A 24,099-nucleotide genomic window follows, 5' to 3' on the forward strand; every position below is an offset into this window, starting at 1 on the left:
TGGTGTGTATTTGAAGGTATGGTTTTACCTTCAGGGTTTCCCCTCAAATGATTAGCTGTCTATCCTAATTTTGTTTATTTGTAATAAATAAAATAATAATTAATAATAATCCATGCTTTCTCCACTGATTTCAAAGGCTGTATTTATCAGATACTAAATCTTAGAGAATTTGTCTATTGGGGATCTTCTATTTCGTTTCAGTTATTCTGCTTTTGCAAATATTCTCACGTTTATTCTTCCAGATGAAGTTTAGGATCATTTTGTCAAATTTATCAAAATTTTTCTAAATCATATTGAGATTTCTATTAGCATTGTAACAGATGTATAAAGTAGTTTGGGAAGAATTGATATATTTAAAATACTGAATCTTCCACCGCAGGAAGCAGAGTGCCTCTCCATGGTTTTCAAAACCCCCTTCACGTCTCTATGTTGTATTGTTTTTTTCTTCATATGGAAGCTACCTACCATTTTTTTGTTGGCTTTATTTCTAGAGTTTTGTTATTCTATTTTTCTGTTTTAAATGGAACATTGTCTTCTTTATAGTTTCCAACTATTTGTGTCATTAAACATATAAAAATACTTTTAAAGCTTGTATATGTATTGGTTTATATTTGTCAACCTCAGTGAAGATTTTTATTCATTTTATCCAATCTGTGTTGAATAGAGGCAAAAAAGAAAAGAGCTTAGGACCATAATAGATGGACATTTTTTTCCTTTAAAGTATAGTGTACTTATAAATAGCATCCCCTGCTTCTGTACTGGTAACCCTAATTCTCTTTTCTTCAATGCTAAAGATAAAACCTTGCACCAGTCCTGTGTAGAATGAGCGATAAACCGGCCCTTGCATTCAGGTCTTTGCTAATGCCCTCAATATTAATGCCACTCAAACTTTAATAAAAGCCTGTCTGATTTTCCTGGTGATAATGATGAAGCCTGGCCCTGCCATAGCATGGTATCCAGTGTCCACTTTTTACCTTTGTTCTTATCTACTTGTCTTACAATAATGCAAACACTGGCAACCCAAATTGATCTCTATCACTGTACAGTATTTACCAATTTCTGACAATGCAGAAATTATGCCCCACAGAGTGGAAACACACACAAGGATTTCTAGCTTTGGCTTTCAGTAGAAGAACTGATCTTCACTTATGCAGCACAGCGGTTTTGTGTATATACTCAGAGAACTTTGACACAATTTGAGAGAAATTAAAATTTTTGCAAGGACAAAGCCACTTTCTTTTCCATTCAAGGGCAAGGCTTTGGCATCCATGTGGAAAAAAATAGTATGGCAAAAAATAAGGTAGTCATTAATTTTCATTTTGTTATGAGCATGTATTGGATTAACTCAGTTAAACTAAAAAGGTCACAGCTACTAAACTCTTTTTATTCTGTTTTTAATTATACTAATTAGTGCCATATATATATATATCATCAGACTTTCACGTGCATCATATATTTTATATGATTTTGTATTTTATATATGATTTATATATATATATCTCTACGGAGTCTGGGCAGCCCCTGAAAAAAGAGCTTTTGATAGCTGTGAACATCATGGCATCTGACAGTTCAAGGTCTTTGCATGAATTACAATGTCCCTGACCTGCAGGAACTGAGATTGTCATAGTTTAAAAATGGAGACGCTGAAGCCTGTTTTCTTCACCAGATCAAAAAATCATACTCTTTACTGAGGTCATTCTATGTTTCCATTTTCTGGAACTTATATTTTCAAACCAATTTGTAGGAATATTTGTGTTTCTATTCATGGAATCATTTTTGAACATTGATGTTTGCCAGTCCATAGTCACGTTAAAGTTCAGGCAAACAGCCATCTCAGCTTAATGAGAGCGAGCCTGTGTGCACAAGAGCGCTCCTGGAATGACATGTACTTTACTAGGGTCTTTCTCACCTAGAATCGGCATGCACTCTAGACCACAGCTATTGTCTGTCATGATGCTTTTCAAACTGTGCCTCCTGGAGCCCAGACAAGGGACAGGCATGTTGGGCGTCCCCATAAACCAGAGCTGCTTCACTCTCATCTGTTTTGTATACTGAGGTTCTTTGTAAAAGTTTCTTTGAACTCACACTGCTATAAATAACAACAAAAACAGTTTAAACACCTGGCCTGGCTGTTTTACTGGGCCGACCTTCCTCCGTAATTAACTAGATAATATCAGCTCTTTGGGTGACGTGAGCATTTTTGTAAATGGCTTGCCATCTTTCTCTTTTGTCTGTGTTTTTAGCCAACTGCTTCGATTCCCCAGCTAATGGTACTGAAATGCAGCCTTGGGGTTCAGCTGTTGCTTGCATGGTGTTTGCCATGGCCCAAACCTGTCTCTCTCAGATGTACACAGGGAGCTGTTATAAAAATATACATTCTTAGCCCCTCCTGCAGATAAGAATCTTTAGGAATGAGGAATCTGGTTTGTTTTTTTTTTTTTTTTTTTTTTTTTTTTTGACCCTCCTAGGTAACTGAACCTTGCATGCATGGTGCTTGCCAGAGTACCTAAAAGGAGAGAGGGGACTTCACCAAGCTTAGCTAACTAGTCGGCTGACTTGCTGTTAATTTTGTCCTGCCTGCTAATAAGCGTGTGCACCTACAGCAAGGCTCCTCAGACTTTCCTGTGCATCCAAATCCAAATTCAGGATGGGGGTGTGTGTGGGGAATCTTTGAAAATGCAGATTCTGGCTCAGCAGGTTCGGGGCTGGGAGGAGACGCCAAGCTTATTTATTTCCAACAAGCTTCCTGGTGACGGCAATACTGCCAGTCCACGGCCCACACTTTGAGTAGCAAGACCTAGGTCAGGGCCTCTCAGCCTCAGCACTCTTGATATTTGCGGCTGGAATATTATTTGTTGGGAGGGGCTGTCCTGCACATTGTAGGACATTTAGCAGCATCCCTGGCCATCACCCACTACATGCCACTTGTGACATTCCTTCCCACTCATGACAATTACAAAGATCTCTAGACGTTTTGAAATTTCCCCTGGGAGGCAAATCACCCTGGTTGAGAACCACTGCCCTAGATGGTCCTGATCATCAGCCAAGTTTAAGATCTGCCATTAAGTGTGATTTGTCTGCACACTTCAATTATTAAAAATATAGATTCTGGGTTTATCTGGTATCCCTAGAGTACAAGCCACAACAGGAAAGAGGACTTACCTTGTTTACCACTGTATCTACAGCACCTAGAGGACTATTGGGCATACAGTATGTGCCTAATAAATATTTGAATGAATGCATAAAAGAAACTAGCACTGCATAGCACATGAAACTCATTCTTCGAGGCCACCTTTTTCTGTTCTCTATTAAGTAGACAGAAAAAGGTTGCTTTGCCCTATTTTCTACTAATATTTCCGTTGGGTTTTTTCCCCCTCAATTCCTTTTTAAGGCCCTAAGTAGTCAGGTTCTCATGGGGTTAGAGGGCCTATGTAAAGTTCTTATCCTACAAATGCCTTCTTCTTGACAAAATTCTCTCCTCAAGAGATCATCCCACATGCCCTTTGATGACCAAGTCTGGGAAAAGCCCAAATCCTTGTGTTTTCTAACGAAATTACCCCCTACAACTCAAAACCAGCTTCCTGTTCCAAGAGAGGCAAGGATTGTCTGCACTCGCCATCCCCCTTTCTTTGTCTGTCACGGCCCCTTTCCCCTTTCATCTTTCCCACCACTTACACCCTCTTGCCAGCTGTTGAGGAGCTCTGGGGACTCCTCTGCAAGTCGGAGCACGGTCAGGGCTCTGCAACCCTGTGCACCGGGTGCATCCTGTGCTCCCTCCCAGAGCTGGAAAGCATCCACGACAGTTCCATCTCATTCCATAGGACCAGCACGTACCTGCTGGCAGGTCTTTCATGTCGTGCTCACCTCGTGAGGGCAAGCCCACCAGAATGGTTTGAGCCCAAGTGGAAAAAATTTGCCCAGCCTCCCGGCCCTGCATGCCTCCAGCGAGGAAAGAGAGACTAACCATCTCTATGCAGGACATGCCCCAGGGCCCCTTCCAGATCCCCATCCTTGTCGTGTGGGGTAGGCCCCCTGCTGCCCACCCTGGCTCCCTCCTAGGTCCTTCATGAAGGATCCCTCTCCAAGCTGATGCAGCCTTAAATTATTCCAGCTTTGGACTCTCTCAGTGCTTAGCCCCATGCCCTTCCCGTCTTTGTGCACGTGGTCCAAGCATTCTGGGCATGATGGGTTAATCCCTCCTGCCAGCTGCAGGTCCTGGCTGAGCTTTGTTTCCAGTACTCTCCGTCCAGCCCAGAGGGAGCACAGCTCAGCCATGGCACTCTACTCTGAAGGAAGCCCCAGGATGTCCCCGCCAGGGTCCACCCTCCCACATCAGCATTCCCCGTGCCAGTGGGCCTTGGTGGGGAGATGCACGGATGCTATGAGGTCTGTGCTCAAGCGTACTGGGGAATGCTACTCTGTAAGAAACCTGGTGGGGGGCGTGGGTTCTTTGCTGCTAGGTTCATAGTGCCTTGACTGTGCTAATGCTCACATCAGCTTCCTAGAGAGAACACCAGAATTTGGGTTTTCCCAAATGTGTTTGCATTGGACTAAATAACTCAGCAACACCACACTCTACACCTCTCTGATGTTCCTTTGCATTTAAACATGGGAGAGGCCAGGTGTGGTGGCTCACGCTTGTAATCCCAGCACTTTGGGAAGCCAAGGCGGGTGAATCACTTGAAGTCAGGAGTTTGAGACCAGCCTGGCCAAGATGGCAAAATCCCGTCTCTACCAAAAATACAAAAATTAGCCAGGCGTGGTGGTGCATGCCTGTATTCCTAGCTACTCCAGAGACTGAGCCAGGAGAATCGCTTGGACCTGGGAGGTGGAGGTTTCAGTCAGCTGAGATCACACTACTGCACCCCAGTCTGGGTGACAGCGTGAGACTCCATCTCAGATAAATAAATTAAATAAACATTGGAGCGCCCGTGTCATTGCTGAATACTTATCTCCAGCCTAGGTCCTTCCTCTGAGGTCCAGTTCTGCATGTGCCCCTCATAGATGGTATTTGCTCACGTTCAATACCACACCCATGACCTCCCACTCCCCTCAATGCGGTACCACAGAAACCCCACTGGACTGCCCTGGGCTCCCTGCCCGAGCCAGAGTCCAAGACTCACCCTGGTCACCTGCCACCAGGCTACGTCTCTCCATCATTGGTTTTCCCATTTTTAAAGCTTCTGGACTGTATCTCCTTCTCTCCATCACCAGGGCCACCACCCTATTTCAAGCTAACATCGTCTCCAACTTGTATTCCAGATCCCTCCTAAGTGGGCATAGATCCATTCTTTCTTCCCTAGCCAGTTCGTATTTGATACTGCTGTTGATGTGATATGACTTAATTGCCTACCTGATCACTTTACCACACAATACAGAACCTTTCTTGGCCTCTGTATTATTCAGTGCTGTCTAGAGAAATATCTGGAGAAACAGAATATATGTATGGGGGGCAGAGAAGAGACAGGTTTATTTTAGGAATTGGCTTCTTCTGATTGTGGGGTTGGCAAGTCTGGAATCTGCAGGGCAGGCCAGTAGGCTGGAAAGTCAGGTGAGTTGGTGTTGCCATCTTGAGCCTGAATCCTGCAGAGCAGCAGGCTGGAAGCAGGCGGGGTTTCTCCCGTGCAGTCTTGAGAATTGCTTCTACCTCGGGGGCACTCAGTATTTGCTCTGAAGATTAGCACCTGACTGGAGGAGGCCCACCCTCATTAGGGAGAGTAAGCTACTTTACTCAAAGTCTGCTGATTTAAATGTTAATCTCATCTAAAAAATATCTTCATGGCAACATTTAGACTGGTGGTTGACCGAACAACTGGCACATGGCTGAGCCAAGTTGACACATAAAATTAACAGTCACAGCTTCCTTTTGCACTCAGAATGAAGGCCAACATCCCAGATGTGGCTACAAGGCTCTGTGTGACCTAGCTCCTGCCTTCCTCCTCTCTCAGATCTCCCGCTCACACTATGCTCTGGTCACACTGGTCTCCCTCCATGTCTTCAATATAACATCTCCCTCCTGTCCTGGAACCAGGACACAAGCTGCCCCCTGTGCCCGAAGTGCCTGGCTCCCTGCCCCCAGCGAGCGTGCACACCCCCACACACACCGTCTGGGGAAACCCTACTCTATCAGCCTCCAGATCCTGGCTCAAATGCTGCTGCTTCCGGGAGTTCCTGCCCCAGGGGGACTCTCCTGCTCTCCAACTAAAACATACGCAGTGTGCAACAATGCATTTCGCTGTGTGATTATTTAATTAATATATGCCCTCCACCAGACTGTACATTCCTTAAAGGCAAGCACCAGCTCCCTTTTGCCCACCAGAGAACTCTCAACACTCGTAGGTGTTGAGTGAATGATTAGGAAAATGCAAACTGGGCCTGGAACGCCATGTTTCTTTCATTCCTTGCAGGACTCACTACTTGGCTGCCTGGGGCCTGCCCTGGCCCTGGCCTCCCCTACCTCTCCGTGTTCCTCGCTCTCTTGCCTCTGACTTGGCAGGCCTTCTTTGCTCCTCCTGTGATGGCTAGGGGACTAAGCAGAGGAGATGCTCCCGGCTTTGCCGGCATGTGGCTTGGGTTTGAAACTGCCCAAATGAGCCCCTCCTCAGGCATCCATTTCCATCCTTGAAGAAAAATGTTTATGACAAACGGCCATACTAAGGATTTTAACTGGGAGAGGAGGACTGGGGGCCCCGCCTCTTCACGAGTCTTCCTGTGCATACCTGTATATAAGAATTCATAAAGAAAAAGTTGCTGCCATCCAATATATTACTAAGAAAATATTCACATTTTAATTCTCCAGTGGAAACCAAACCAGTGTATATAGACCGACCAGAATTTGCTCTACTTTTTTCCCAAACAGTTAAAATAAAAGGAATTGACTTGTCTAACATCTGATCATTGTTAATATTTTCCTGTGGGCTTGGAAGTTTCAGACTGTAAGCCCAGAGATTATATTCAATGGCTCTTAAAATAACCATCTTCTTTCATGACAGGTTAGCTATTCCAAGGTTGGGTAGTTTATGTCCTAAATGTTACAGAGCATGAGTAAAATGAGCGTTATGAAAATTTAAGATTTGTTAGATCCACCAGCTGTGTGTTGGTAGCATCCAACAGCTGTACTGCAGCAAATGCGATAGAATAGTCACAGAGACTTGAGTCTAAAGCAAAGCACATTTGCCCTGTGACTTACATCCTAATGCAGAGAGTTGCTTCATTTTCATTCCGACTGACTCCTCTTAGTAGAGCTTCCTACCACTCTGGCAGGCATTCTATCAGCTGGTTAATGGTTTATGAAACTGAAATCCACCAGGCAATGCCACTGTTCTGAATCCTTTGGTAAGGAAAGAATTTTATTTTTAGCTTTTATTTTGGGTTCAGAGGTACATGTGCAGGTTTCTTATTGTAAACTGTGTGTCATGGAGTTTTAGTGTACAGATTATTTCATCACCCAGGTTCTAAGCCTAGTACCCCACAGGTATTTTTTCTGATCCTCTCCCCACTCCCACCCTCTACCCTCAAGTAGGCCCCAGTGGGTGGTGTTCCCCTCTTTGCGTCCATGTGTTCTCATCATTTAGCTCCCACTTGTAAGTGAAAACATGTAGTACTTGGCCTTCTGTTCCCGCATTAGACTGCTTAGGGTAATGACCTCCAGCTCCATCCATGTTGCTACAGAGAACATGATCTCATTCTTTTTTTGGCCGCATAGTATTCCATGGTGTATATGTACCACATTTCCTCTATCCAGTCTACCACTGATGAACACTGAGGTTAATTCCATGCCTTTGTTATTGTGAATAGTGCTGCAGTGAACATACATGTGCATCTGTCCTTATGGTAGAATGATTTATATTTCTTTGGGTATATACCCAAAAATGGGATTGCTGGGCTGAATGGTAATTCTATTTTAAGTTCTTTGAGGAATCGCCACACTGCTTTCCACAATGGCTGAACTAATTTACACTCTCACCAACAGTGTATAAGCAGTCCCTTCATTCCCTTTTCTTTGCAACCTCTCCAGTATCTGTTTTCTGTTTGTTTGGTTTGTTTTTGAGATGGAGTTTCACTCTCGTCACCTAGGCTGGAACTCAATGGCATGATCTCGGCTCACTGCCACCTCTGCCTCCCAGGTTCAAGTGATTCTCATGCTTCAGCCTCCCAAGTAGCTGGGATTACAGGCACCTGGTACCACACCTGGCTAATTTTTGTATTTTTAGTAAAGGTGGGGTTTTACCACATTGGCCAGGCTGGTCTCGAACTCCTGAACCTCAGGTGATCTGCCTGCCTCGGGCTCCCAAAGTGCTGGGATTACAGGCGTGAGCCATGGCAGCCAGCCCACATCTGTTATTTTTTTTACTTTTAAATGATAACCATTCTGCTGGTGTGAGATGGTATCTCGTTGTAGTTTTCATTTGCATTTCTCTAATGATTAATGCTGTTGAATTTTTTTTTCATGTATTTGTTAACCACATGTATATCTTCTTTTAAAAAGTGTCTGTTCATGTCCTTTGCCCACTTTTTAATGGGGTTGTTTTTTTCTTGTAAATTCATTTAAACTCCTTACAGATTATGGATATTAGACCTTTGTCAGATGCTTAGTCTGCAAATATTTTCTCCAATTCTGTAGATTGTCTATTTAGTCTGTTGATAGTTTCTTTGCAGTGCAGCAACTCTTAGTTTAATTAGGTCTCATTTGTCAATTTTTTTGTTGCAATTGCTATTGGTGTCTTCATCATAAATCTTTGCCAGGTCCTATGTCCAGAATGGCATTTCCTAAGTTATCTCCCAGAGTTTTTATAGTTTTAGATTTTACATTTAAGTCTTTAATCCATCTTAAATTGATTTTATACGTGGTGTAAGGAAAGGGCCCAGTTTCAATCTTCTGTCTGTGACTAGCCAGTTAGCCTAGCACTATTTATTGAATAGGGAATCCTTTCCCCCATTGTTTTTGTCAGGTTTGTCAATGATCAGATGGTTGTAGGTGTGTACCGTTATTTCTGGGATCTCTATTCTGCTCCACTGGTCTGTGTGTGATATGGTTAGGTTTTGTGTCCTCACCCAAATCTCATCGTGAATTGCAATTGCCATAATCCCCACGGGTCAAGGGCAAGACCAGGTGGAGGTGATTGAATCATGGGGGCGGTTCCCCTATGCTGTTCTTGTGATAGTGAGTGAGTCTCACGAGATCTGATGGTTTTATAAGCGTCTGGCGTTTCCCCTGCTTGCACTCACTCTGTCCGGCCGCGCTTGTGAAGAAGGTGCCTGCTTCTCTTTGCCTTCCACCATGATTGTAAATTTCCTGAGGCTTCTCCAGTCATGTGGAACTGTGAGTCAATTAAACCTCTTTCCTTTATAAATTACCCAGTCTTGGTTATTTCTTCCTAGCAGTGTGAGAATGGACTAATAACAATGTGTCTGTTTTATACCAGAGTAAAACATGCTGTTTTGGTTACAATAGCCTTGTAGTATAGTTTGAAGTCAGTTAATGTGATGCTTCCAGCTTTGTTCTTTTTGCTTAGGATTGCCTTAGCCATTCTGGCGCTTTTTTGGTTCCATATGAACTTTAAAATAGTCTTTTTGAATTTTGTGAAGAATGTCATTGGTACTTTGATAGAAATAGCATTGAATCTGTAAATTGCTTTTGGCAGTATGGCCATTTTAATGATATTGATTCTTTTTTTTTTTTTTTTTTTTTGAGACAGTCTCGCTCTGTCGCCCAGGCTGGAGTGCAGCGGTGTGATCTTGGCTCACTCTGCAAGCTCTGCCTCCCAGGTTCACGCCATTCTCCTGCCTCAGCCTCCCGAGTAGCTGGGACTACAGGCGCCCGCCACCACACCTGGCTAATTTTTTGTATTTTCAGTAGAGAGGGGGTTTCACCATGTTAGCCAGGATGGTCTCGATCTCCTGACCTCGTGATCCGCCTGCCTTGGCCTCCCAAAGTGCTGGGATTACAGGCATGAGCCACCATGCCCGGCTGATATTGATTCTTTCTGCCCATAAGCATGGAATGTTTTTCCATTTGTACGTGTCATCTCTGATTTCTGGCAGTGTTTTGTAACTCTTATTGTAGAAATCTTTCACCTCCTGGTTACCTGTATGCCTAGGTTTTTTATTCTTTTTATGGCAACTGTGAATGGGATTGTGTTCCTGATTTGGCTCTTCATTTGGATGTTGTTGGTGTACAGGAATGCTAGTGATTTTCATACATTAATTTTATATCCTGAAACTTTGCTGAAGTTGTTTATCAGATCAAGGAGCTTTTCGGCAGAGACTCTGGGGTTTTCCAGATATGGAATAATGTCATCCACCAACAGGGAGAGTTTGACTTCCTCCTCTGTTCTTCTTTGAATGCCTTTTATTTCTTCCCCCTGACTGCTCTGGACGGGATTTCCAGTACTATGTTGAATAGGAGTGGTAAGAGAGGGCATCCTTATCTTGTGCCAGCTTTCAAGGTGAATGCTTCCAGCTTTTGCCCATTCAGTATGATGTCAGCTGTGGGTTTGTCATAGATGGCTCTTGTTATTTTGAAGTATGTTCCTTCAATGCCTAGTTTATTGAAGGTTTTTAACTTGAAGAAATGTTGAATTTTATTGACAGCCTTTTCTGCATCTATTGAGATAATTATGTGTTTTTAAGGAAATTTTTTAGTTCTGTTTATGTGATTAATCACATTTACTGATCTGTGTATGTTGAACCAACCTTGCATCTCAAGGATAAAGTCTACTTGATCTTGGTGGATTAACGTTTTGATGTGCTGCTAGATTCAGTTTATTAGTATTTTCTTGAGGATTTTTGCTTCTACGTTCATTTGGGATATTGGCCTGGGGTTTTCTTTTTTTGTTGCATCTCTGCCAGGTTTTGGTATCAGGATGATGCTGGCCTCAGAGTGAGTTGAGGAAGAGTCCTCCTCCTCAATTTTTTGGAACAGTTTCAGTAGGAATGGTACCAGCTCTTTATACATCTGGTAGAATTCAGCTGTGAATCCATCTGGTCCTGGGCTTTTCTTGGTTAGTAAGCTTTTTATTACTGCTTCAATTTTGGAACTCATTACTAATCTGTTCAGGGATTCAGTTTCTTCTTGGTTCAGTCTTGGGAGGTTGTATGTGTCCAGGAATTTATCAATTTCTTCTAGATTTTCTAGTTTGTCTGCATAGAGGTGTTCATAGTACTCTCTGGGTTTTTTGGGGTTTTTTTGTATTTCTGTGGGGGTAAGTGGTAATGCCCCCTTTGCCATTTCTAATTGTGTTAATTTGGATTTCTCTCCTTTTTTTTATTAGTCTAGCTAGCAGTCTATCTTATTAATTTTTTCAAAGAACCAACTCCTGGATTTGTTGATGTTTTGTAGGTTTTTTTGTTTGTTTCTTAATTCCCTTCAGCTTAGCACTGATTTTGGTTATTTCTGTCTTTTAGTAGCTTTGGGATTGGTTTTCCTTTGCTTCTCTAATTCCTCTAGTTATGATGTTAGATTGTTAATTTGAGATCCTTCTTACTTTTTCATGTGGCCATTTAGTGCTATAAACTTCCATCTTAACACTACCTTAGCTGTGTCCCAGAGATTCTGGTATGTTGTATCTTTGTTCTCATTAGTTTCAAAGAACTTCTTGATTTCTGCCTTGATTTCATCATTTACCCTAAAGTCATTCAGGAACAGGCTGTTTAATTTTCTATGTAATTGTATGATTTTCAGCAATTTTTTTAAGTATTGATTTTTATTTTTCTTGTGCTATGGCTTGAAAGTATAGTTGGTATGTTTTTTTTTTTTTTTAATTTGCTGAGGATTGTTTTATGTCTGATTGTGTAGTCAATTTAAGAGTATGTGCTATGTGACAATCAGAAGAATTTATATTCTCTTGTTTGGGGGTAGAGAGTTCTGTAGATGTTTGTGTTAGGTCCATTTGGTCCAGTATTGAATTCAGGTCCTGAATATCTGTGTTAATTTTATGCCTCAATGATCTAATACTGTCAGTGGGGTGTTGAGGTCTCTCACTATTACTGTGTGGGAGTCTAAGTCTCTTTGTAGGTCTCTAACAGCTTGCTTTATAAATCTAGGTGCTCCTGTGTTAGGTGCATATATATTTAGGATAGTTAGATCTTCTTGTTGAATTGAATGCTTTGCCATTATGTAATGCCCTTCTTTGTCTTTTTTTTTTTTTTTTAATCTCTGTTGGTTTAAAGTCTGTTTTGTCTGAAATTAGGATAGTAACCCCTGCTTTTATTCTGTTTTCCATTTGCTTGGTAGATTTTTCTCCATCCCTTCATTTTGAGCCTATGGGTGTCACTGCTTTTGAGATGGGTCCCTTGAAGACAGCATACCATTGGGTCATTGGGTCTTGCTTCTTTATCCAGGTTACCACTCTGTGCCATCTTTTTTTTTTTTTTAAACAGGGTCTTGCGCTGTCACCCAGGCTGGAATGCAGTGGCACAATCTCAGTTTGGTGCAACCTCTGGCTCCCAGGTTCAAGCAATTCACCCACCTCAGCCTCCCGAGTATCTGGAACTACAGGCACACACCACCATGCTCAGCTAATTTTTTGTATTTTTAGTAGATTTGGGCCTTCTCCATGTTGGCCAGGCTGGTCTCAAACTCCTGGCCTCGAGTGATCTGCACACCTGGGCCTCCCAAAGTGCTGGGATTACAGGTGTGAGCCACCATGCCCAGCCCACCCTGTGCCTTTTAATTGGGGCATTTCCCATTTACATTCAAAGTTAGTATTGATCTTGTCATCACATTGTTAGCTGGTTATTATGCAGGCTTGTTTGTGTGGTTGCTTTATAGAGTCACTGGTCTGTGTACTTAAGTGTGTTTTTGTAGTGGCTGGTAATAGTCCTTCCTTTCCATATTTAGTGCTCTTTTCAGGATCTCTTTTAATGTAGGTCTGGTGGCAAGGAATTCCTCAACATTTGCTTTGAAAAGGATCTTATTTCTCCCTGATTCATGAAGCTTAGTTTGGCTGGATATGAAATTCTTGTTTGGAAATTCCTTTCTTTAAGAATGCTGAACATAGCCCAATCTCTTCTGGCTTTTAGGGTTTCTGCTGAAAGATCTGCTGTTAATCTGATAGGGTTCCCTTTGTAGGCGAACTGCCTCTTCTCTCTACATTTTTTAACATTGTTTCTCTCATTTTCATCTTGGAGAATCTGATGATTATGTGTCTTCGGGATATTCTTCCTGTGTATTATTTTGCAGGAGTTCTCTTCATTTCCTGAATTTTAATGTCAGCCTCTCTAGCAAGGTTGGGGAAGTTTACATGTATGATATCCTGAAATAGTTTTCCAAGTTGCTTGCTTTTTCCCTGTCTCTTTCAGGGACACCAAAGAGTTGTTGATTTGGTCTCTTTACATAAGTCCATATTTCTCAAAGGTTTTATTCATTCTTTTTTCTTTATTTTTGTCTGACTGAGTTATTTCAGAGCCAGTCTTAAAGCTGTGAGATTCCTTCCTCAGCTTGGTATGTTCTGCTGTTAATACTTGTGATTTCATTATGAAATTCTTATAGTATGTTTTTCATCTTTTTCAGATCAGTTTGGTCCTTTTTTATGACTCTTTCATCTATCAGCTTCTGTATCATTTTATTGCAATTCCTAGATCCCTTGGATTGGATTTCAACTTTCTCCTAGATCTCAATAATCTTTGTTGCTATGCATACTCTGAATTCTACTTCTGTCTTTCAGTCATTTCAGCCTGGTTAAGAACTCTTGCTGGGGAACTAGTGCGATTGTTTGGAAAGAAGACACTCTGGCTATTTGAGTTGCCAGAGTTCTTGGGCTGGCTCTTTCTCATCTGTGTGGGCTGGTGGTCCTTTAACTGTGGTGTAAGTTGAGTACAGTCAGTAGACTTTTCTGGATGTTTCCAGAGGACCAAGGCTTTGTACAAGGTCTTTATTTATAGTCAATTATTGTCCTTGGTTTCATATGGGAAGTATATTAGCAAAGTGTTGTTTTTTGTTGTTGTTGTTTTTGTTGTTGTTGTTGTTTTCGGTTTTTGGTTTTTTTTGGGGGGGTTTTTTTTTTTTTTGGTGTTGAAGTTTTGGGCTTTGATACAGTCGATGGCACTTAAGCGTAATGGCCAGCAGGTAGGCTCTTCCTCAGCCACGCGGCTCCTCGGCATTTCCACACATTTGCAGCTGTGTGCCCTCCCAGTGTTCTGAGGTGTAGGCTCCTCTCCCACTTAGGTGCTGGCTGCGGATCTCAGCTTGGCACTCCCGGGCTACCCACTGCAGCTCTGGGGTAAGCTCAGGCTTTATATTCTGTCCCCAGCTTGGAAGCAGCAGAGGAAGGGCCCTTAGCAGTGGTTGTAGCAGAAGGCCTTTCACTTCTGTCGTGGGGCTTCACCCAGCAAGAGATGCAGAGCCACAATCAATCATTGCGATTGGCCTGGGCTGGGGCAGCTGTGCTGTGGACCTAAGTGGAGGGGACCCTTTCTGGTGATGAGTAGGGTGACTGGGTGGGTCCCAGGGGAGACAGCCTGGCCTCTCCTCCTTAGGGCAACTGCAGCTTGCAGGCAGTATGGTTGAAGCACTCAGGGTCTTTGCTCCTTTCCCACTCCAAGGGCAGCAAGGCAGCATCCTTGCAGTGGCAGTGGCCGAGGAGCTCTCGGTTGCCTCTAGGAGCTGCACCTCAGAGAACTGCTAAGCTGCTGGTCTGGATGGGAGTGAACACTGGGAGTGTTCAGCCAGGGGGCAGGGAGGCTGCGCTGCTGGCCTGAGCTGGGGACTCTACTTGTTGAGGAGTGGGGCGGGAGGGCTCACAGGGAAGAGAGACTGGACTCCTCTCCGTATGGTGGCTGTGGTGTGCTGGAGGTGCCAGCATAGTGACTAGGACCTTCGTCCCTTCCCCAGCCGGAGGGCAGTTAGGGCAGTACCACTGCAGCTGCAATGGCAGAAAAGAACTTTAATCTACATCTTTTCTAATTTGGGATTTTTCCTTTTGCAATGTAAGAAAGCAGAGTCCAGTGACTGTATATGGTACCACATAGACATTTGATCCCTGAATTTGGGGCAGGAATAAATCTGATGGGAGACAAATGGATCTTTCAGGATGGAAGTGCTCTGTTATTCCTTCAGGAAGAAAAGGTGACTTACTTGAAGTCACAGGCGGAAGTTAAACAGCTGATAGAAGGCCTCCGGTGAGCCCAGGAATTCTGTGTGAAACAACTTAATCAACAGGCAGCTTCCCATCCCTGAGCCCACACACTGCACAGCCCCAATTTCTTCATCCCCAGCTCCCCTAATTTTTGCCCACAGGCTGATTGCAAGGGTAACACTAGATGTAGGTACTGTTATTATTTCTGTCTCCATGCCAACAACGTCCACCAATGGGTTGGGGAACTATATGAAGGAAGAGACCATTTCAAACTTTTACATACTCTTTCAAAATGCTTGTGTATAAAAATTTCCTTGAAAAATACTGACTTGGGACAGGCATGGTGGCTCATGGCTGTAATCCCAGCACTTTGGGAGGCCGAGGCGGGCGGATCACCTAAGCTCAGGAGTTCGAGACCAGCCTGGCCAACATGGCAAAACCCCATCTCTACTAAAAATACAAAAACATTAGCTGGGTGTGGTGGCAGGAGCTTGTAGTCCCAGCTACTCGGGAGGCTGAGGCAGGAGAATTGCTTGAACCCAGGAGGCAGAGGTTGCAGTGAGCCAAGATTGCACCATTGCACTCCAGCCTAGGTGATAAGAGCAAAACTCCATCTCAAATAAATAAATAAATAAATAAATAAATTTTAAAAAATACTGACTCATATATACTTGCCTAACTGCTAGAGGTTTTCCCCCAAAAATTCTAGTGTTTGACCCACTAGCTATTGCAAATGCCTATTATTATTTTCTCAATTGCTGTATTTAAACCACAAAGAGCAGCCCAAAGAGGCAGAGGCACAATTGTTGCCAACAACCAAAGGAAACCAAAAATCCAAAAAAAAAAAAAAAAAAACCCAAAACCAGAAAAGTTGAGTAGAGCAGGAACCCTCCCTCTGCGTCTCTCTTTGTGCCACATGACACAGGCCACAGGTGTTTGTGATCTCCAGAGATGAGAGAAAGACTTCATGATTGGCCACTGGCCTCAGGCTAGAACACCGAAGAAAAAGTTCCTTTGTGCTAAGATTGGTATGTGAAGCCCTGGGTTTCCAGCCCCCTTGTTCCCGTCTGCCCTGGATGCAAGCGTGCCTGAAAGCCATGGGCCTAGGCAGCTGTCGGATGCATTGTGTGGAAGAAAGAACAGCGGGGCTCCCTGAGGTACACAGCTGCCCTCCTCAGCCGGCCGTTTTAGGGGGTGCCGCCTGGCCATGCGAGGTTAGCTCTGGATCAGCAGCAGCTTGTGGACACGTTTTGAAAGAGTCAGATCCACAGAGCACCTTGGAAAGGCGTCCTCTGCAAGGGAGGGGCTGAAAGCACAAGAGTGGCCTGCCTGGTGGACAGCATTGCAGCACTTGAGGGCCTGCGGCTGTGATTCCCAGGCGGGGTGGAGGTGCAGGAGCATGGCAGTCCTCCATCTTGGGCATCTCCTATGTGCTAGACCCTCTGCTGGACAATGGGGACTTGAAAGTGGATAGGCCATGGTCACTGCCCTAGAGCAGCAGGAAGATCTGGAAACAAATCCTCCTGACATCATCGGTACTGGGTCTTCCCTCTAGCCTGTAAACACCACCAGCAGAGAAGAAATCTGAGTTCCTGCTGTGTCCCCAGCTCAGAGCCCAGGGCTGGCCCACAGTAGAAGCACAATACAGATCTAGTGGCTGGATAAATAAACAAGGCAGGCGCAGTGAGAGCCCAAAGGAGGAAACAAGTAACTCTGCTTGCAAAGTGTTTTCACAAGAGAAGCTGGAACTGGCCCTGAAAGGATAGGATTATCTGCACAGACAGCAGGAGAGGGAATCCTGAGCAGAGAGAGTATCACATGCAAATGCCTGGAAGTAGAAAACAGCATTGCCCGCTCAGGGAAACCCAAGGAGGCCACTGTCTTTTGAGCATAGGCTCCATGGAAGATCGTGCAAGGAGAGAGAAGGTTCACGGATTGTGTGCTGCATGGGAGGGCCTGAGTTTCTTGGTGGGACTTGCATTTAGAAAGCTGACTCTAAGGGCCAGGAGAACAGATCAGATCAGAATGGGTGGCAAGACAGGCTCGAGACTTGCTGTGCTCATCAGACAACCCAGCAGAGCCCTCCCAGGACCCCAGCGGCCCTCCGCAACCCCTGGTGCAGCACTGGCTTATAGTAAATCCTTCATAAATATTGGTTGACTTTTTTCATGGCATAGCTGGGCCCTGAATCCAGGTCTTCTGATTCTTCCATTTCTTTTACATAAAGAGCTCTCCAAATATTTAGTCAAAGGGTTTTGGGTTTGGGTTTAATTCTTAAGCTTCAGTTTACTATGTCTTTTGAATTCTAGCTTTCAGCATTTCACCTGTTTGTAACAGAGGTTCAATCTTTTAAAAAATGCACTTTGGAACTAAAGATCAATAGAGTTTATCTTCAGGAGTGCCAGCAAATACTTGCTTTTTCAAGTCATTGCTACTCAGAACTAGGCTATTTAAATAATTGTAGTGTTGAAAAATTTGTCATTCCTGCATTTTAAAATAATCACCTTCACGATTCAGTTTCTAAACTTTTCTGATGAAATGAACACACATGTTTGATTGAATTTGTATTTTTTAAAAAGGTATCAGGTCTAGTTTTTCTACCCGTGTTTGCAGGAGTATATAGAGGCAATAGATTTCACAGCTGACATAAGGATTATTATTAATCTAGGCCTCAGTGGCACCCAGCTGGCAGAGAGAGCTGACCTTATCTTTGATGGGTTCAAAACCAGTGATTTCTATCCAGTGCTCGGGGGAAGCACACAGCCGTGCCATCTCTTTGTTTTCTCCCTATTACAGAATCAGTTGCAAGGCCTCCCTCTTCTTAAGGCCCCCGCTTTTGGAGCTCAGCGCCTCTCCAGATGCCTGTGACGTTAGTGCCATTTGATGGGGCAGCCACCTGGGGTGCCAGGCAGATGGGGCATCTGCCGAAAGAGGGTGTCCTGCTTGGCAAGGCAAGGCCACCCAGAGTCCTTGGACTGGCTCCACAGCTGTTCAATTATTCTAAGCAGAAGGTTTGGGCCTCAGGAAGAGAGAAGTAGAAGACCTGCTTCATCCTCCTGCCGTAGCCGCGCCCTGCCCTCCACACTGCCTGCTCTCCCTCCAACCTGGAACTTTAATTTTTCCATGAATAATTCATGGCCAGCAGCAGTTCAAAGCACTCTCCTTAACTCTGGGATTGTACTTTCACAAACACCAAAGCCTTAGGCTAAAGGGCTATGGCAGATTTCCAGACCTCTGACAGCCATTTAAAGAAGATCGAGGCTGGGCACAGTGGCTCGTGCCTGTAACCACTTCGGGAGGCCAAGGTGGGAGGAACACTTGCTTGAAGTCGGTTGCTCAAGACCAGCCTGGGCAACATAGTAAGACCCTGTCTCTACAAAAAAATTTAAAAATTAGGCTGGGCACAGTGACGGTAATCCCAGCACTTTGGGAGGCCAAGGCAGGCGGATCACCTGAGGTCAGGACTTTGAGACCAGCCTGGCCAACATACAGTGAAACACCATCTCTACTAAAAAAAAATACAAAAATTAGCTGGGTGTGGTGGTGCACACCTGTAGTCCCGGCTACTTGGGAAGCTGAGGTAGGAGTATGGCTTGAACCTGGGAGGCAGAGGTTGCAGTGAGCCAAGATCACACCACTGCACTCCAGCCTGGGTTACAGAGCAAGACTCTGTCTGTCAAATAAATAAATAATTTTAAAAATTTAAAAATTAGCCAGGCATGGTGGTGAATACCTGTAGTCCCAGCAGCTTTGAAGGCTGAGGTGGGAGGACCACCTGAGCCTGGGAGGTCAAGTGAGCTATGATAGCACCACTGCACTCCAGCCAGGGTGACAGAGTGACACTATTTCTAAAAATTAAAAAAATATATATATATATTTTTAAAGAAGACTGCAGGGAGGGGCATACCTTTTGGAGCCCTTAAATCATGACATGTTGAGTCGTGGGTACTGTCAGTGAGTGAGAGCACCCCTGCTTGGGGGCAGAACGGCACAGCTCTCCAGATACACTGAGCTGTTCTAAATCACCAAGTACTCTGTGTGAAAATACTTGGGTGTGGGTGTGTTCTGTGATGTGGCCCCTCACCTGACTAAGCTTGTTCTCTAAGTTTAGCTCTTTATCATGCAAGTGAGTGTATTTGAGTACATAATAAAGAGGCACATAGGAATATGTGAACTGGGGAGTATTTACTGGCACCCCATAGTGGGGTTCTCAAACCTGAAAGTTTCAATCATGGAGAATCTCAGTGAAATGCAGATCCCCATTCAGTTGGGACAAGCCAAGAATCTGCTTCTCTGCTAGGCTGTCAGATGATATGGATGCTGGTGGATCACTCTTGGAGCAGGGCTTCTCATCTTTGACTGCAGATTCCCATCTGTATTACTCCATTTTCACTCTGCTATAAAGAACTACCTGAGGCTGGATAATTTATAAAGAAAAGAGGTTTTATCGGCTCACAGTTCCACAGGCTGCACAGGAAGCATGGCTGGGGAGGCCTCAGGAAACTTACAATCATGGAGGAAGGAAGGAAAAGAGGAAGATCTTAAATGGTTTGGCTGTGTCCCCACCCAAATCTCATCCTGAGTTGTGGTTTCCATAATCTCTACATGTCATGGGAGGGACCCAGTGGGAGGTAATTGAATCATGGAGGCAGTTACCCACATGCTGTTCTTGTGATAGTGATCTCATGAGATCTGATTCTTTTATAAGAGGCTTTTCCCCCTTTGCTTGGCACCTCTCCTCCCTGCTGCCATGTGAAGGACCTGTTTGCTCCCCTTTCTGTCTTGATTATACACTTCCTGATACCTCCTCAGCCCAACGGAACTGTGAGTCAACTAAACCTCTTTCCTTTATAAATTATCCAGTCTCAGGTATGTCTTTAATAGCAGCATGAGAACAGACTAATACAATGCCCCACACCAATGAAAGAATCTCTGCGGGCAGGACCAGGATCTCAGCAGTTCTGCTCAATGATTATTGCCCAGGATGAGTTGGTGTGGTGTGAGGGGCCTGAGTGGGTGATGGGACTGATTCCTACCACTTTGGAAATTAACCAAAAGTATCTTGCAACCATCTCTGATAGTATGTGCTTTAAGAGGGTGAGAGTTAAAATGAACAGTTATCTTTAACGTTACCAGCCCTGACGCTCCCCAGGACGGATCCAGTCCCTTAGGTCTGGCTTGCATGTGTCAGCCACAGAGTCTCAGCTGAAGCCCTCATGGAAGTTCTTGCTCTGCTCCATCCACCCTGTGCTCCTCCTGTTCTTGACTGCACAGCCAGCTACCCTAACTTTCTTGACAAGGCTAATAGGACTGTGAGGAAATAGGACTAATAGGACAAGGCTAATAGGACTGTGAGGCGAAATAAAACTGGAAGTTTTGTCTTCCCAGAGAAAGGGGTTCTCAACCCTTGCCCACATGAGAATAACCTGGGTCATTCTGATTTAATGAATCTGGGACAGGGTTCACACCTTAGGGGAGTTTTAAAAGCTCCCATGTGATCTTAATGTGAAATCAGAGACTATAAGATAAAATCGAAATTTAAAAATTCTACATGTTTGTATTTTCATTGACATTTTTAGAACTGGTTCTAAAAATTAAAGGTGCTATTGAGATGATAAAATGTAGAAATGATTTTCAAAATACATATTTAATGATTTTTTTAAAATGTATTTTTTACAATCTGCATTCTCCCCCTCCCATTCTATACTTGGCATTTTTGAGGAAGCCAGTGGGCAAAGTGAAGGGACCCTGGAGCTGGATTTGGAGTCCGGCATTCCAGGAGAGGGAATTAGGGTGGTGTGTTAATGAGGGCAAGGCTAGCAGCACTAACAAGTAACACCCTAGCCTTCCCAGGTTTAAGGCAGGCGTTTGGTGCTCATAGACCTGTGCAGGTGGGAACAGGTCAGGGTGGCCCTCCTCTGTGCAGTCAGGCTACTCCTCAGCTGTGGCTCCCAAGGTGGCCCGGGGCCTCTCCTGCCGCCTGCAGGGAGGGGAGGGGGAAGAGAAAAAGGGGTGGGGCTCCATGGGAAGGGCCTGGCTGGGCGGGGCCATGTGTGCTCTGCTCCATTGGCCAGAGCTCAGTCATGTGGCCCCTGCACGTGTGCAATGAAAGAGGCTTGGGTCCCAGTGGAGGACGAGTCCCAGAGCCCCAGCCTGAGTAAAGTGTGGGCACTGGGGCCGTGCCAGCCACTGTGCCTGCTGCCCTGGAGCTCACACTCCAGGCAGACGGGTCCTGCCGAGGCCGAGGGAGGCTCTGAAGAGGCTCTGAAGGGTGTGCGCTCTTTCTCTTCTTTTTCTCCACAGATATCGCAAACGGCACCAGTTCAGGGGGGTACCGCCCGCCTCCCAGAACCAAAGAAGTCATCATCAATGGCCAGACCGTGAAACTTAAATACTGTTTCACCTGCAAGATTTTCCGGCCCCCTCGCGCCTCCCATTGCAGCCTTTGTGATAACTGCGTAGGTGAGTAGTGCCCGGGCGGAGTCTGGCAGGAGCCCAGATCCTCCGGGTGGGCTCTGCGCCTCTCCAGCCCCGCGCCACGGAACACTCAGTAATGGTTAATATTTCGGCGCATTTGCATCTTGCCACTGATTGAGTTCACCGGGCCTAGAGTCACCAAATCTCTTTTTTAATCTCTTTACACCCTGCACCGCCCTTGGCTACGCCTCCCCCAGCACAGGCACCAGAACGGGGTCCTCTGTCTCCCAAGGCTGCCAGGTCAGCAGGCACTTGAAATAAAGTCATGTCGCCCCCAGGCCCCTTGATTGCCGCAGGGCTGGCCACACACCTACGGGAGGCACCCTTGTGCAGTCGTGTGTCCCGACTCCTCAGAAGGGCTGGGGGCGTTCAATCCCCAGTCCTTCTGGGGACAGGAAAAGAGGCAGGGTCCGGGAGTCTTCTCCCCCAGGGGCTGGAGTTAGGATCTGTATTCTTCCCGGAGAGCACCAAGGCCTCCCCTCTCTGCCTCCCAACTTCCGCCAGGACAGGCTAGGGAAATAGGCAGAGGGGACTGAGAGCTCAGAGATCTGCAGCTGTAAGGCTGGGCCCTACCACCGGCCCAGCACTGGCCTTCTACAAGTGACCCGGGCCCAGCCCCTGGGATTATTTGGCAAGCGCCTCTTGTCACTGCAGACTGAGAGCTGCTCCCCACACCCACAGACCCTCTTCTCTCTCTGGCTGGAGCTGCCTAGAGATGAGGTTGGCAAGGAGATGGCAGAACACCCAAGTGACAGGAAGGGAAGGAAGTAGAGGACAAAAGCTTTGCCACAGTGGGGAAGACTCGTAGCCTGCCTCTAGCGGAAGTGACCAGGAGTATTCCTGGGAGAATAAGCGATGGAAACCCTGTTACCTTATAACTGAAAGGATAGGAGTGCCCCTCAGAACAAACCTAACTTCCCTTAGTAACACAGCATTGATTGCCAACACTCTTCGGGAGTCTTAGAATTTGTAGTCTCAATTCTTCTTGAGAAAAATAAGATTTTATAATGTACGTCCTGCTGTGCAAAGCAGTCTTCCGTTTATTTGTCTTAAATTAACTTTACCCTAACTTTAATAATCTACAGTTTGGCACAAAGCTCATGTTTTCGCTATCAGGCCTCATCTTGGTTTTCTTAACGTAGATAAATTAATTTCAGCCTTGCCTCCCCAACAGAACGGTGTGGAATGTGTTCTGTTTCTCCCATGTAGGAAGTAGCTGATAGTTAAGAGCATGGGATCTGGCACTGCACAGCCTGGGTTCAAATACCAGCTGCGTGACAGGCAAGGCACTGAAACGCTGTGTGCCTCAGTTTCCTCTTCTCGGTAGTGGGGTTGATAACTGCCTGCCGCATGGGATGGTGGAGAGAATAAATGAATGAACAGGTGGAAAGTGCCTGGCATGTAGCAAACACTCTGTAACTGTTAGCTGCTCGTGCTCTTGTTACTCCTCCTCCCTTGATAGTTTTGATTGGCTTTCTCTGAACAATGTCTTGACCTTCTATAGATGCAATGACCAAAACTACACCTAGTTCTCCATGTGGGGGCACACCAGGGATTCTACAAGGACACACAACAACCTTTGTTTGAGCACCAGTACCCTTCCTGGTGACACCAGCCCCAGTGTCCGTTCCACACTTACCTTGGGGACAAATTAAGCTGAAGGAGCACAGCATCTTAAATGTCTTTGGGGGAACCGTCTACCTGTAGGAGTTCTCAGCACCCTTTCTTGGGTTGTAATTTTGACCTCCAGGCCTGTGACATGATGGAACAGTGTGTGTCTTACACCTGTGCACATAAACTCTTCTGTCATTCTGCATGCCTTCTCCTGGAGGTCTAATGCCTTATTCTAGTCTGTATTTTGGTAGGTAGGGTGTTGTTATCTACAAAACTAAAGGTCTTACTGGGCACTGCCTTCTCTTTGTCATTTATAAAACTTTTTACTCATTTCTAAACACCCCCAGTGTTTCCACTCATTTATCCTCTGTTTCTTGTCTCTAGGCTAGATTTTTTTTTTCTTTTTTTTTTCTTTTTTTTTGAGATGGAGTCTTGCTCTGTCATCCAGGCTGGAGTACAGTGGCGTGATCCCGGCTCATTGCAACCTCCACCTCCCAGGTTCAAACAATTCTCCTGCCTCAGCCTCTCGAGTAGCTGGACTACAGGCACATGCCACCACACCCGGCTGATTTTTTTGTATTTTTCTTAGAGACAAGGTTTCACCATGTTGGCCAGGCTGGTCTTGAACTCCTGGCCTCAAGTGATCCACCTGCCTTGGCCTCCCGAAATCCTGGGAATACAGATGTGAGCCGCCACTCCCAGCCTAGGCTAGATTTTTAATCACAGTCAAAACTTTCTTCTCAATCTCCTGTGACTTACTGTTTTAAAATTCCTTTTGGATTATTATCAGACATGTTCTGAAAGTTCATATAATCACATTTGTTCCCTCCCATTGCCCACAGGTGTTTATGTCCCTTAAAGAACCCTGATGAATGAAATGTAAAAGCCCCTTATCACAACTATGCCTTTGCCTGGTGACAGTGTACTTCTG

General features: G+C 45.0%; 1 protein-coding gene across 5 annotated transcripts in view; it reads left to right on the forward strand.

Moving 5' to 3' along the window:
• Positions 1-24,099, forward strand: part of ZDHHC14 (zinc finger DHHC-type palmitoyltransferase 14) — a 297,998-nt gene that overhangs the window by 194,453 nt on the left and 79,446 nt on the right. For all 5 annotated transcript variants that reach the window (XM_015137052.3, XM_028846700.2, XM_015137053.3 and 2 more), the window contains 1 exon segment: positions 21,381-21,539. In XM_015137052.3, coding sequence (XP_014992538.1) covers positions 21,381-21,539 — 159 coding nt within the window.

The sequence above is a fragment of the Macaca mulatta genome, chromosome 4 (genome assembly GCF_049350105.2).
Source record: "Macaca mulatta isolate MMU2019108-1 chromosome 4, T2T-MMU8v2.0, whole genome shotgun sequence".
Classification (NCBI taxonomy): domain Eukaryota; kingdom Metazoa; phylum Chordata; class Mammalia; order Primates; family Cercopithecidae; genus Macaca; species Macaca mulatta.